Consider the following 16,083-nt stretch of genomic DNA (forward strand, 5'->3'; position numbering starts at 1 on the left):
AATTACACCTGGACTCATGTTGCTGGGCTATCCCCCCACCTCTGCCACAGATCATTACAGATCTGCTACAGAAAAAAATGGTTGTCTCTATAGTCTCTAGGTGTTGCAGACAATAAGCAATAGGGCAGAAGAAATATCCCTTAAAGAAGTTTTCTTGAATGAAAGCAGTTTAAATTAATTTAATTAATTAAATTAAACTCTAAGCTCTCCAATAAATACTCTTCTACTTTCCAAAAGAGGAAAACAAAAATCCTTTCCTCTTTCTCACCCCAAATAAAAGTAAAAATAACTACATCAGTTGAATTGTATCATTACATGAATCTGAAATGACTGTTTCATTTTGAAAAATCGTAAGATTGCTTTGTTGAGTTGAAATAAGGGATTTTGACAAAACATTTCAAAATAGCAGGTATGCATGATTTCCATGAATACTCTGAAAACCAAATGTCTATCAACCCCCACCTCCCCCCACAAAAACGCTGAGAAAAAGTTTAAAAACTGTTAGTTATTTAGTTAATATAAAGAATGCCATCTACTGGCAATAACAGTAAGTAACACTTTGTAAGCTGGTAGGTGTGGCAAGGTTGCCACTTCCATGCACTGCAAATGATTCCAAAGGTCATTTAAGAAGAGCAATCTCTAAATTTGGAACAGGGTGTTATGGTACAGGTTTCTCTTCAATATCTATTCTTAATCACTGCCTTATATTTGGACACAAGTGCCCACTAGGAAATAACAGGTTGGGTTCATGACCCACTTAGAAAGAAGCAATTTTTAGTGTGTGTATATTCCACAGCCTTATAAACATACACAGTACTGGCATAGTTACAAAATGGACACCTTTCACAATGAGAAGAAAGGCATGTATAGCAAGAAAACAATAGCATAAATTAACTCTAAACACATAGTTCCAAAGTTGGCCTGCATAAAGGAGGCAGAAGATGCTGTTAAAAGATTCATGAGCAAACTAGTAAAGGACCTCATTAGACATGTAGAGATTGATGTTCAGTTCTCTGTCATACAACGTCCCAAAAACATTCATTGAATAAAGAGGTGTCATTTTGAAATAGGTATTTAGGCAACAACTGATTTATAACAAGTAAGTAAAGTAATTATTTATTATAATACAAATATGAGAAAGGGTGTACATATTACACTTTATAAAAAATTAGGAACAGCACGTCTTCAGATACTTGGGCAATAAAACCATGAGTATGACCCATGGGAAAAAAACAACACACAAATACCCCCCAAAAAACAAGTAAACAAATAACTCCAAATCTTAAAATAAAACCATCAATGTTTAGTATCTCATTTGTCTGCCCTTTTCTGCCTCCATGTCTCAGAGGGAGTAGATTCGGCAAGTGTTCATATTTTTATGACAGCCTTTTCTTGGATTGGGTATTTATCTGTCTTTCTGAAAACCTGTATAACTAAGATAGTTGTTTGGTTTGGTTTTACCCAACACTAATCTTTTAATTTTAGAACTGGAGAGCTGAAATTCCAGTAAATTTCACAGAAATTATGATTTAATCAGAAGCACTTAGTTTTTGGGGTCATGTCTGCCTTTATTGGCTTTCTGAAGTGTGATTTAGATGACATAGTAACGAGAACACAGACAAAGACAAATATCAGACTTCAAGTGTGCCATAAAATAATTTTCCTAAGAGAACTGACAAAGCTGTCTGCTGAAAGTATTTTGAGCACTGGACAAATGAAGATGGCAAGGAAAGGGCAGAACATTTGAACCAATGGGCCTATTACTTAGAAAAATTGCAGCAGTTCCTGTAAAACAAATTCAGTAATGGTATTCAGGAAACAAAAATGACATACTGTATTACAGCAACTTCTAGTTCCTCTATTCCTGAGAAACACCATCTCAGAAAGAGATCTGCAACTTTGGGGCAAAGATTTTGACTTGGAAGAAGACTTTGTTAGGAATTTCTTAGTATGAAGACTGACTTTCAGCCTGACCTTTCTTGACTTTGAACTGTCATTAAACTTTGCACTAGTTTTCTCCAAACATAAATTGCAGAAAACAACTTTACCTTAGAGTTATTTCACAAGGTTTCATATCAATGTTTAGACTTATATACAACAAAGACTTCAGAAAGAATTTAGGCTTAGTTGCTAACTACATTTCCCACATTCTACTGTTGACTGCAAAAACTCTCAATGAGAGATCAGAAGCCTAGATACTTCCGTCCAATCTCACTTCTCCCCAGGTTTCTTGCTTCCAGTTAAAATATTTAGTCCAGTTTGTATTCAGGTCTCATAGCAGATAAATGTCTCTAGAAGCACTTAAAAGTAGGGAAACAGTTCCATGTCTGTCTCTCGTGGAGCTTATGTTATTATTTCAGTTTCCTACACAAAGCAAGGATGCAACTGTTTATACAGTCACAGAAAACAAAATACTTTAAAAGCACTATCCACATAAAAAGTGTTGCTGAGTTTTATTAATAGGTGTTTGATAGACCTTTAAAACACTAAAGAACTAATTTTCTAAAGAACATCTTTTTAAAGACATTCTTACTTAACAGCAACTCATAACATTTCCTTTTCAGTTTCCTCCAAAAAAAGTTAATGAAATATTACATGCTTTTGCAAGATAGTCTGTTTTTTTTCTTATAAATCATATCATTGATCACTGTGCACCTCCACACCAAATAAGCAACCTCAAGAAGTAGTACAATAAGAGTTCACTATAAATATCAAGATTATATTGATTAAAATTCAGCATTTGCTAAATGTATTAAGTTTATAAAGTTATTTTGCTAAAAAAAAGATGGACTTTTGTTCCTGATAAGAAAGACTACATACTTTGAAAATTAGATTCACTGACTTAAAAAATTACTTTTATAGTGTTCTGACTCTTACAAATACCTGCATCTCTAACGTATCACTCAGTGCTTCATCCACAGTTGGCAAACAGCACTTTAGAATTTAACTAAAGAAGAACATAACTATTGATATAAACATCCAAGAATGTTTATCAGAATTGCCTATCAGAAAAATAAAGTTTGCTTAGCTTTTTAATAGCTTTCTCCCTTCCAGAATTCAAAGAAGTCTTTAATCTTTGTAGCTACACGCTTCAAATACACTGCACGGATATGCGGTTACCAGGGGAGTGGAATACCTCGTTCGGCACCATAACCATGACATAGCAAAATACTTGAAGATAAATAATAAACTCCTCAAACAAGAAACTATGAGACAGGTAAGCAAATAAGCATTGATTAGGCTAGAACCTAGTCAAGTCTAAACCAAGTTAAGAAAAAGGGGGCTGTCATTTTTGTATCATGGAAAGTTGGGCTTCTAAAATTACACCATGAAGTCCAGGCTTCCTTTCCAAAAAACAAATCCTGGAAAACAATGTTCCTTACGGTACACACCAAATGCTTTTGATTCTTAACAGTTCTCAGCTTAAAAAATTGCTTATATTTGAATTTCCAGGGCCTTCAAGATATTTTTAAGTAAAAATTTTCATAAAAGAAGCACAAAAGAAGGAAGAAATCAAACTATTCAGTCAGAGTGGAAATCTATTAATCTTCTGTCACGCTATACAAAATAAATTTTGGGACAGCACTGATCCATTTAATTTACACAAGCTGCCACCTTGGATAAGACACAGAGCAGGTAACAGCTTCAGAGTAGGCAATGGATCATTGGCAAGGTGTGCTGGAAACTTTTCTTTCTTTCATCTTTTCCTGTGAGCTACATAGATATGACATCAACCACAGTGCAGAAAGAAGGTCAATCGTCATTACTATAACAGTACAGTATTTGATAGATGTCTCTTTACTAGTCAATTAAATGGGATTGGGACTGTTCCCTGGCACTGAGGCCAACTGGCACAGAAGAACTGGCATCCGTACTACCAAGCTGTCTTTCATGAAGGTGGCCTCATCCAGACTGCCTACTGGATGGGACCAGTCAATAGCCCACACTAATTCCTGAATTATAAGCAGGAATTGTTTGGAAAGAATACTAGCTGGCACAGGACAGAAGTGGGCCAGTGACTGTTGTAACAATCTGACATTACAGGCAAGCAAGCTGCAGTGCCTGGGGATGATCCATAGCGCTATTTAATTTACTAGTCTAGATGTCATTGCTAAGACAGCTCAAAACACTAAACTACAGCAAGATATTCAGAAAAAGGACTCACATCTGCATATCAACAGCAGAGGTTCTTTTCTCCAGCCCATGCAGAATTCTGTTAATTTTATTTGTAATGTAGTAAAACGTTACAGTTCAAGTAAATAATTTCATGAACTGGTGGGATTCAGAGAACCCCAACGCAGACATCTAAAATTTAGCCTGATAGTCATTTCTCTAAGGTGAGTAGGGAGAAGCATGAACAATGACAATCCATTGTACAGTAACACAGGAATATAGAAGAAATGGGAAAATTGCCTCTAATTTAGAGGTACTATCATTCCACTGAAAACTAAGGCTGAAGTATCTCACATTTTGATGTCTAGATAAATTCAAGACACAAGCCCTCACCCAGAATATTCTACTGTGTTTACAATAGCTACTGTATATTTAACATGATATGACTTTTTTTCCCCCCTGCCATAGGCAGGTGTACAGGTAAACAAAAATGCTCTGTTGTGCATACACCAGTTAGTTCTGCATTTCCAAATGCAAGCTGACTCATGCCATAATGTTTCAATATACACAGATTTATTATGGGGATGAGTAAAAATTTGGGACAATACAGGCCTCCATCTCACTTTCTACTGCAATATACAACTTCATGACTTTGTCAGGTATTTGTTCTAGTCAGCAAGCTATGAAATCCTATCAGCTTTCACACATAAACATGTACACACATCTCAATGGCTTCTTTTTTCCAAGCAGAGATTCTTTTGGAATGTCTCCTGTTACTGTGATCAAACTACAAATACTCAATATACTAAAGTTATCAGAGAGATGGTACTTGAAGTTATTTTCATTTTGAACAGCTGCTATGTTTCCACATATGTAAAATGAACCTGCATCTATCTCTCATGTTGTATGCATTTCATAAACATTCCTTCATACAATTGCCCTTGCACATTTCAATCAATAGTTTTTTTCAGCAGCGTGAATCATTCCCATATCTCTGCAAGTACTCAAGACATTGATAAATCCTGACTTCAGGTCAGACATCGTTTTTGAAGTGAACCAAAATAGGATTACAATGGGGAGCAGCAAAAATCTAATCTACTTTTAAAATTATTATTAATTTTAGTTGGTTGTATTTTCTCTGACTGGAACAAATAGTTTATGTTCTACCTCCTTGCAAACTATTTTGGTATATCAAAACAGCAAGTAAATTTTGTTTGGCGTCCTTCAGCAGAAGCTAAAGAAATTTTACCACAAACCTCCGACTATCAGGATTTACTGCTTAAGTGTATGCACTTTCTCCGTCTAGCATTCACAACAATATATTCCTTTCTAGACTCTACAAGCACATACCATCTGTCAAAGGTGTTGATGTGTTGCGGGTCTATAGGCAGCTCACTATCCAATCAAATAAGAGAGACAGACTAGACAAAAGATTTAGAGGAAGTCTAGCACAAACGAGTGTCAGTCCATTCTTGGATTAGGTAATGGCAATTATGATAATTACAGCAATCTACTACAGGGAAATGCTCCAAAGCTGCCAACCTGCTGCAAAGCGTAGCACTGCAGTATCCACTTATGCAAAGCTTTGCCTGAACTTTTTGAATACTAACCATGTTCTTTCAGTTGTGAACAGCATAAGTTGACCTGATAACTTAAGACTGTGATCTGTTACATCTTATTAATATATTATGAATTCTTCTAAGATATATGCATCATCTACAGATATGTATCTCACTGGAATGTAAAGAGAACAGGCACTATTGAAAGTTCAACCCAAATTCACACACACCACTATGGCAAAACTATTATTTCTCACATATTCTTTTTCTGGATAGCAATTTCAATGGTGAGATTTTTATATTATATCAACATAAGGTAAATACATTATGGGGTTTTTTTCAATTTGCCTACTGTAATATGTTCCCTGCTCTGCTAAACAAAAAGCCAAGCTCAAACAATTTGAAAAAACAGGGGTGCCCAAAAAAAGGCCAGCCATGTCAAAAGACACACTAACAATCACTGAATATTGACCTTTAGAAAACACCAAGAGAGATTCCCGCCAATTGAAAATGGGAAGATACAGGTTAAGAGCAATCAAGCAAGACTGGGATACAGAAGAGACTATGTACAGAAGTGAAAACTAGCTGTCAGAGAGAAAGCAGTCATGGCCTTCAAGTTCTTTCACAGATGTCTTTCACAGATGAAAGAGGTCTTCTTTGACTGCTGGAGGAAGAATTACAATCAAGGGAACAAGAACAAGGAAAACCACAAAAGGAAATTTGCAACATGTCCAGAGATGGTAGCATTTCAGAAGAACTGACTGAGAGAATAAGAGGGATATTTCATGTGGTTAATGCTTATAGCCATCAGAAAAACACATTCCTCCTTGAGCTGTGAAATGAGTAAGTCAAATTTCTTTACATTTGCCTTTTGTACCCTACCCATTCTTATACATCAGATTAACCTACCTAAATCCATGCCTTAAAATACTCCAGCAGGCATACGGCTCATTAGAAACAAAACCATGCAAGATGGCTGGCTAGTGGGCTTGTCCAGATTGACTCACTGAGTACAAAAAATATATTACTGCATTTTATCTCCCTTTTCACTGATGGAGGCACAACACAGAATCTCATCTCTTAACAGCTGTCAATAAAGCACTTGCACACTGATTTTTTTTTTCTGGAGATCTCAGAGAAAAGCTAAAGCTGAGCTGAATGATTGAAAAAAGCCAGGAAACTCACCCCTTTACTTTTCTAACCAGTAAGCAGAAAGAATGCAAAGCCGAACTATAACATGCATGCCAGTTTTCAATATCTAAAACAAAATGGCTGACACTAATCTGTGCATGGATTACTTACTTTATTTTTTCTCTTATTTCCTGATAGGTGAAGCTACATGCAATAACTTAATAGCCATTAATATGATGAAGGGCACTGACATATGACAAAGCCAATATGTTGCTTTTCAAATTTTGCAGCTGTAGTTGATCTATGGTCATGCTAGGTGTTCCAGCTACTCTATCGAATTGTTTCTACTCTTTGAAGTATACAAGCTTTAAAAACAGCAAGGACATGTACTTTGAAATAAAGTATTCCACAGAATGGACAGTTACACAGTTGTATCCCACGTCTTCAAAATTGCACAAGAAATCAAATCTGATTGACTACAAGATATCTTGTACACAGGTTGTATTATAGACTCATGGGATCATGTATGCTGGAAGCATACTAGCCCAAAGTCTTGCCCAGAGCCATCCCGTTACAGCAGGTTGCTCAGTGCTATGACCTACAGAGTTTTGAAAATCTCCAAGGACGGAGGTATCCAATTTTTCATCCACCAATATCCCCAGGTCTTCTACACAGGGTTGCTCTCAATCCATTCATCCCCTGTGTCTGTATTGGTATTGAGGATTTCCCCAGCGTAGGTGGGGGACTTGACCTTGTTGAATCTCATGAGGTTCACACAGGCCGATTTCTCAAGCTTGTCCAGGTCCTCTGGATGGCATCCCTTCCCTCAAGCATATCAACTGCGCCGCTCAGCTTAGTGTCACCTGCAGACTTGCTGACGGTGTATTAAATCCCACTGTATACATTGTTGTTGAAGATATTAAATAGTATTGGTCCCAGTACAGACCCTTGAGGGACACCACTAGTTACTGGTTTCAACTGAGACACTGAGCATTTGACTATGCTGGCTGTCTCAAATCACCTCCCTGTCCTCCATGTGCCTTAGCATATCTTCTAGGAGGATCTGCTCCATGATCTTCCCAGGCATAGAAGTGAGAATGACAGGTCAGTAGTTCCCAGGGTCCTCCTTGCTACCCTTTTTAGAAATGGGTGCAATGTTTCCCTTTTTCCAGTCTCCAGGGACTTCACCTGACTGCCAGGACTTTTCAAATATCATGGAGAGTGGCTTGGCAACTGCATCAGCCAATTCCCTTAGGACCCTGGGCTGCATCTTATCAGGTCCTATAGACTTGTGTATGTTCAGGTTCCTCAGGTGATCTTGAATCTGATCTTCTCCTACAATGGGGGGGATTTCATTCCTTCAGTCCCTGCCTTGAGGTTCAGGGGCTTGAGAGATGTGGGAAGAATCTGCTAGATTGCTTGCGTTGCTCCATCCTGATCTTCCAGCAGATATGTAAGTCACTGAAGTTGCCTGTGAGTAGAAAGGCCTCCAATATTGAGGCTTCCTTCAGCTGTCTAAAGAAGGGTTCATTTTACATTCTTTCTTGATCAGGTGGTCTGTAGTAGACACCTACCACATTCATAATAACTAATTATATATGAATATATCACATATGAATAATTACATAGATATATCATATACAATTAATTGTTCCTGCCTCTTGTATATCCATTTAAACATCAGAATTTGTTTTGTCCTACACTGCCTTTCTTACCGGCAAGAATAAAATAAAACACATTTGAATCAAAAAACATTATACTGGAAAAGAGCATGTCAAAATATTCTCATTGCGAAGTGGCATGTATGGTTATTACACCGCCAGCCATAGATGCCATGGTTTAACCATTCCTTTGTTATACTGGGCTTTTATCCCACAGCCTTCATTCCCAAGTATCATCCTAAAGCAGATATGTTACTTTTCCTCTGTTCTTTACCTCTTCTCAAACTTCTAACTATGAAAACAAGTGGGAAACTTCAGAACATCAACAAACTCACTGAGTACTCACTGAGAAATTTTTGTGAACTACCGCGCTCTTGCAATATCACCTACATCTCAGAAACAACTTCCAAGACATCCTGCTTCTATCAGAACAGATTAAAAAAGCACTTACGCAGAAACAAAATACTTCCTGAACCATTTATTACTGAGTTACATGCACTGCAAGTATAGGTTCACTGCAGAAATGAAATGTTTTCTTGATTTACATTCCTTTCTTGGTTTCTCTGTCCCTACTTGCCATCTCCCCAAAAAGACAACAGTAAAAGGCAAAACAACAGCCAGGAGTGCTGTAGGTGTGTCACTGGCAAATAAGCAGTATTCTTTAGAAGAGAAATACTGAAATACTGAGCTTCTGAACACTTTCCGATAAAAAAAGAAGATAAATACATTTTAAAAAATCAGAAATGGAAAAAGGTGAAATATTCTCAGCAGTTCCAAATTGGCTTTCCTAACAAAAGGCAGCTTCCAGAGGATCCTGCTTCAATTAACAGAGATAGTGTCATACAGAGCCTGAATCAGAGAAGCAGTTTAAAATCAGTGATTTAAACTATTGATAAACAAGCCTAGGAGGAGTGTGATGCAACTATTTATGTGTATTTTTTCTCTTAGAGTTCAACAGACTACAAGTGGAGTTCAGAGTGGCAGTCCAGCATATAAGGGTATACCAAATTGTATGACAAATACTGTCATGCCAGCTCGTTCGGCATTAAAACACTAATAAAAGTGCCTCTCTGCTTGAAGCACGCAGATGTATAATGCTCAGTCTCAAAGTTGATGAGGTGAAAGCTAGAGATATGACGCATGACTTGCATTTATGTTCTGTTCTCGTTACACCAGCTAATAACATTACTTGCTGCCAGGCTCTCTGCTATAGCGCTTTAATTAAGACCTCCTTCAGAATGCAGGGGTCATGCAAAATGAATGAAAACAGCAGGCCAAATTCAGAGATGATGTACATTAGTGTAATTTACACTTCAATTAAACAGTGCAATTTGCATATTAAGAGGCTGCCATAAAGAGCTGGTAGAAGGGATAGTAACCTAGATTTTACCTCAGGATTGTTTACACATTTCTGCTCTAACCCCATCCTGTCATATATAAAGTATAGGGAATTATTCAATTGGCAACTTCTACTATCATCTTCCTTTACTAAGTCAACAAGCTTTAGAAACAACGTTTTTCTAATAGAAAATAGGAAATTTTCCTAATAGAAATAGGAAATTTTTTTGGGTTTATTGGTTTTGGCAATATCATACTAGAGGGGGACCCCAAAGTCCTTAATTAATAACTGCATTTAAAAGAAAAGAATCAGAACTGTGAGGACATAAAACTATAGTAAATAAGGCTCCAGTGGTAATAGCACAGAACTAGTTCTCATAATGTGGCACGTGCCACCAGCAGCACTTCCGCCCTTTTAGGGCATCATACCTACCTGTAGAGACTTATCTGTTGCAGAGATATCAGATTGGCGATTGTCATTACTATATTACAGTTTGTATAGATTCAAGAATCTTGAAGATATACTGAATGATGCTGTCCAAAGGTTTATATGAAGCTAGAGTAGTTGATGATCTAACCACACAAATTATTTACAAGCTGAATATTTTATGTCATATTTACCATCAGTCATGTAAAACTTCACAAGGTCAGAAGACAATTGCATAGTTAACCCTGCTTTTAGGCACCTATTTAGCACGTCTTTTTATCTAGTTTCTATCCACTCTTGTCAGTACTCAGATAGGATTTATTCCATGTGTGTTTCTGTTTCCTTCTGCATATGGTGGTGTGTTGTATCAACAGGAATTTACAGCATTTCCTGTATTAGCTAAGGTTTTGATGAGCTATGTTTCAGTGCAGCATAAAATATATCTTATGCAATATTACAGCCAAGATATCCCAAAAAGGATCAGGACTTTACAGCAGCCACTGGTGAATGGCACTGCTCTTTGGGATCATCATTGACCCTTATCCCTAAGTTTTTTTGTGGATCTGAGGAGATGGTATCCTGCAGACTAGCAATATGCATAACAGAATCCAGCACTGAACACAAGGGATTGATTCACTGTCTCAGTTCACCACAAGGAATCTTTAATTATGCATTGAGCACTGTTGCTCTTCCGCTAAGTCAGTCAATGTCTGATAAATAGAGAAGAAACAGTAAAGTTACTGTAAAGTAACTATGTCAGTAAACTTTCAAAATGCCATACAACTTCTGAACTCACGAATTTCATGTTTGAAAACGTGATTTAGTAGAATTTGTAAAACCAGCAAAAATCTTTTTCAGTACAGAATCCAAAAAACTCTTCATGTTTCAGATAGCCAATGCTAGAGCACGAGTGTAAGGGGGAATTTCACAGATACAGAAACAGTCTCATTCTCTCTATATGACAAATAAATAAAAGTAATTACGGAAAAGAGATTAAAATGGTAAAAGAAACTACCAATAAGAAGATTTGTCATTTATCCGTCTTTGGATCACTGCCATGGGATGGCTGCCTTCACTCCAGGTAAGTGATGAGAACAAGATTATTTTAAAAAAGCTCTCATATATTATTCTCAAAAACTACTCTTTTTATTTTCAGTTCTCTTCCTGAAGGCTTTTTTACTATAACTATTTTGAAATCTGCTTTGTGCCCTTAAAGTGAAACTCGAGTGATGTGCATTTTAAAGATAGCAAAATCATTTGTCTTGTCCCTTAATCCTGACAATGATATGTTCTTAATTTCCTACCATAAGGATTTTTTGGTGTATTCATATTTTATTATTACATACATAATATAGTTCATGTATATACTAGAATAAATTTAAATGATACTTAATTAAATCAATTAAATTAAATTAATAAAAATTAAATATTTTAATAAATTAAAGTAATAATTTTATATAACTATTATATTTGTTGCTATTTAATTAATATTATTTATTTTATCTATTACTTTAGATGGAATATCACATTTTGAAATCATACTAAACATTTCAACAAGAAAATAGCATCTAGGAAACATAATTTTTGTTAATCTTGGGAACAGAGTATCACAACTGATTTCAAACTCCTCCGCCTGAAAATATGAGCGTATATCAGCATTTAGACAGACTATAGAAAGCGACTACAAATTATAACAGTTCTCTTTTTCTCCCTACACATTTTGGCTATCTATATGGCATTAAAAACCCTAAAAATGCTTTGTCCTTCAATGTCTTTATCCAAGAGCATAAAAACGATTGCAGATGAGTGTGTCAGCTGTCAGAACTGTTGTTGGCTAACCTAAAAGTTACAGATAATAGAAAACATTCTTCAAGGAAACACAATACATGACAAATTCATAAAGTCATGCACCTGCATCTCTGGGATCTCCACTCTCCATCCTATTCCATACTTTAACTTTATTAAAAGATCCCATTAAATAAGAATGTTAAGTACGCAACTTCTCCAGCAGTGCAGTGGATTACTGACCTGTATAGTCAGTCTCCTGTATAGCCAGGAGAAAAATATTACAAGGAAGTTACAAAAACAATAATGTTCAAAGGGAAAAGGAAACCCTTCCATTGCCTTTGGAACTTTCCCTTCCTTCAGTCCTCCTTATGGACTTCAGAAAAATTGGGGCTGGTTTTACAAGTCCATGGCCTTTCCCGCCCCAGAAGACTCAAAAGAGGTTGCATTTGATTTGAAATTGTTTGAATTGAATTGTTTCATTTTCTTGTGCAACACTTCTGCCCGTGGCAAGCTGTAATGACAAGTAGTAGAGTTTTCAAATCGGACCAAGGAATTTAGCTATGCAAGTCCAATGACAATCTTTCATAGGAACTAAACACCTACATCACATCAGCAGTACAGGAACTTTCTCTACATTTGTTATTATATCCAAAATGTGATGAAAGAAAGGGAAATCCAGGGAGCGCAGGGCGAAAAAATATACTACCCAGTAAATTACAGATGATTAGACTAAAATCTCTTTTCTCTTTTTCTCTCCCAATTTCCTAAACAAAATTGTTCATAGAACTGAAACAAGATACAACATTCCATTTTAAAATTACAGTTTTCATGGGAATTTTTTTCAAGCATGAAATGCCAAATCTCCTGTTCCTTCATTACAGCAGCTGTCTATCATAATACATCCCAGATACATGTCTGTGCCATTTGCAGTCCTCAGAAACATTGGTGATGTCTTGTTTGGAAGTCAAAGGAAGTTCAGCGAAAGCCACTATCAGTTAAGCCTTCTCTTCCAATAGATTCCGCTTGTATTTTGCTTGAAACTTTTGACCAAGAGATCATTCAGTCCAATGAATTCACCTGAAAGGGACTTATTTCAGGGCTAGTATCTCAAGAGAAGAACACTTCCAGCTAATGCTATATACAATATATTATGTATATATAATATATAAATACTCGGGTATTTTTTCAGAAAACCAAGAGGATAGAATTATTGCTATTAATATTGAAATATTTAAACTCACTCTTCTTTTTCAAATTTTAAAATATAGATACAACATGTTCCATAACTTAAGACTGTATTTTTATTCAAATTAAACTTGTTTTTATGACCATCATTCTTTTCTCTGTCATTTCACGATGCAATTAAATCATAGAAATTACTCCAAATGCTCAACATGCACAACTCCTAGTGAAGCAGATGAGAGAAGACACATTCAGAATCCAATGAGAGCAGGAAGAGTGAGTCGGTGTTAAAAAAATAAAATAAAATAAATCTAATGTCAACAACTCCTTTCTTTTAGTTATAATCCTTGCAATCATGTACAATAAAATGAAGTTCTCTACAGATGTCCATGTTTCACCTAACTATTAGCCAAAAATTCCTTTGAGAATTTTTAGCAAGAAAAGAGAGAAGTAATTCACTGGAAAACTGTAGCCTAATTAAGAAAAAAGCTAGCAACAATATGCTAATACACAGTTCTTTTTAAGATACAGCTAATGCTGTATTTACTAAGTTATGAGCTGCTACACATTTATAGGGGGAGAAAAATACAATTATGACAGTGGTAACTTGGGTGGACAGCCTACAATTTTTGACTATGTTAGACAGTATTATTGAAAGAAGAAACTGCAATTGAAATGACATTTCAGGTCAAATGCAGTAATTCAAGAGCAGCTTTAGACCTTTCCCAGCAAATACTTAAGTGGGGAGAATTCACAACTTCAATTACCAGTTCTAGCAAGAGTCTCTGTCATATTTACTTTTTGCTCTTCTCTCTGCAGAAAACCACATTTCAGGCAGTGACAGATGAGAATTAGCAGGTCTTTCTCCTTCTGAGAAGTCTTGAAAGTTTCCTTTTGTTTGCAATGTGTGTTTCAATTGTATGTATGACTTTTTTTTTCGAAGTTTTTGAAAAGGCTACAGTGTCACAAAGACAGACTTTCAAATGAAAAGCCAGTGGCTAAGTAGCAAACTGCAATGAAGAACAACTGCGTTTTAGAATTCAGTCCTGCACTCCGTAGGGCAGGTTCTTAGGCAAAGGAAATCCAAACAGCTCTTATCACAAGGGTGCCACAACATTTTACACAGGCTGAAAATCTCATGCTGGTTTTGTCAAAGAATGCAAAGAATAGATTCATATTTTTAATGTACCTTTAGTAAAGATTTAACTGCAGCAATCTTCAAAGCATCTCTGTAAACCTCCAAAACAAATGTTGAGGTATGTAAAGTAAAATACGAAGCAGTAGATGACAGGAAAAATAGGTGACCTTTGTATTCTTCTCCTTCTTTCTCATAACTCACAAGTTATGCAGGTGTGATTCATGCACAGTAAGCCAAGAAAGTTCACATTTTTCAGTACTAGTAATGCTGGACATCTGTAAAAATTATTTTAATGGAAGTACATTTTAAGGGCATGAAAATTCTTCCAGAACTGGGCTTACCTCTTCCAGAGCAAGGTAAGTTAGAATTTCCTTGGCATTTCTTAGCACTTTCCTCAATTGACAATGGACAAGAACGTGGATGTTCACACTTCTTCCCAGTCCATCCTTCTTTACAGTCACACTTTCCACAATTACACTGTCCGTGACCTTCACAATGAATACAATTAAAGATTAGCTTCCATACTGATGGTATTAAAATCCATCATGATTAGATGAGCTTTATGAAATTTGTGGTTTCATTAAATAAACAGATTGGAAACAAAATACAATCAACTCGCTATATCTACTGTTTTCTGACAACAGCTCTGGAATATTATTCCATTTGAGCCATATTTCCTTTTAAATTTTTTTTTTCTTAAGGGATATTTTGCCACCACTCACACACTACTCATGAGAAAGGATGGAATAGAGCTTACAAATGCATATCTCCTCACTTTCTGGAGAAGTGAGGCCGTCATAAGGCAATATTTCATTTACCTTTATGTTTTTCTTTTTCTACCCAGCTGCAGCATATTCTCTAACTAATATATCAATACTATCTTTTATCTACTTGCAGTCAATGTGATCTACTAGAGATGAGCAATGCCACACCAATTCCAAGTCGCAAAGCAGTGCCTTCTACTAAATAGTGATGAGCAAATAATAAAATACTTGACATAATCCTCAAATCTCATTTCCATAGGGCAGTCAGATGTGGTTTTGGTATCTCATTAGCTAATTTGACTCTTCTTGACTGTGTCTGAACACAGCAACAGAAACTCAAAGTCCACAGAAGCTTTTCTGGGAAGTTTCATTATAAAATTGTGACAGCCAAGAAGTTAGGGATGGATGTCTCCTGAGAACTTAACCTGGAAAGCCAACCAATCTATTTTCTCTATCTGAATGCTAGCATATCCAGACCAAGAAAACCCAAGCTAACTGTCTAGCTCCCTTCATCATGAGCCTAATGCTCTTTGCAGAAAGCTGTGGGATCCTGGCTATATAAAATGTTCCTTGCACTGTATGAAGAAAGTTTGAACATCAGCAAAAACATTCCTTGCCAAAAAAACAAATATTTATTTGCATGAGGTCTGACAGCAGGTTAGATTTTCTCTCTTAATCTTCACATAGTCATCATTCACTGGACACAGGACCCCAAAGCATTGCTCTGATGTCCACTTGTCTATCTAGTTTATTCTTGAAAACCATAGCAACATAGATTTTATATCTCTTCCTAACCATACTTGCATTTGAAGACTGGCTTATATTTCTAAAACATGTGTATTTATCAGTTCACAAGGAGAAAATGGGAAGAAGCAAGCATTCTACGAATTATCAGAGCAGCTCCCAGAATACACCTTCTTACTAATTTGACAAGAATAACTTTTCTTTACATTAGTTATTTGTTTTCCTTGAAAAGTGTTAA

The 16,083-nt window shown here is 36.2% G+C and overlaps 1 protein-coding gene across 1 annotated transcript in view; it reads right to left on the minus strand.

Annotated features, from left to right (window-relative positions):
* The window catches only part of ITGBL1 (integrin subunit beta like 1), a gene marked incomplete at its 5' end in the record, with an annotated part of 150,966 nt that overhangs the window by 54,467 nt on the left and 80,416 nt on the right, over nt 1-16,083 (minus strand). The window contains one exon of the mRNA XM_082009934.1: nt 14,679-14,825. Coding sequence (XP_081866060.1) covers nt 14,679-14,825 — 147 coding nt within the window. The remainder of the gene's footprint in view (nt 1-14,678; nt 14,826-16,083) is intronic.

The sequence above is a fragment of the Phaethon aethereus genome (assembly GCF_964289735.1).
Source record: "Phaethon aethereus genome assembly, chromosome: 1".
NCBI classification, from domain to species: domain Eukaryota; kingdom Metazoa; phylum Chordata; class Aves; order Phaethontiformes; family Phaethontidae; genus Phaethon; species Phaethon aethereus.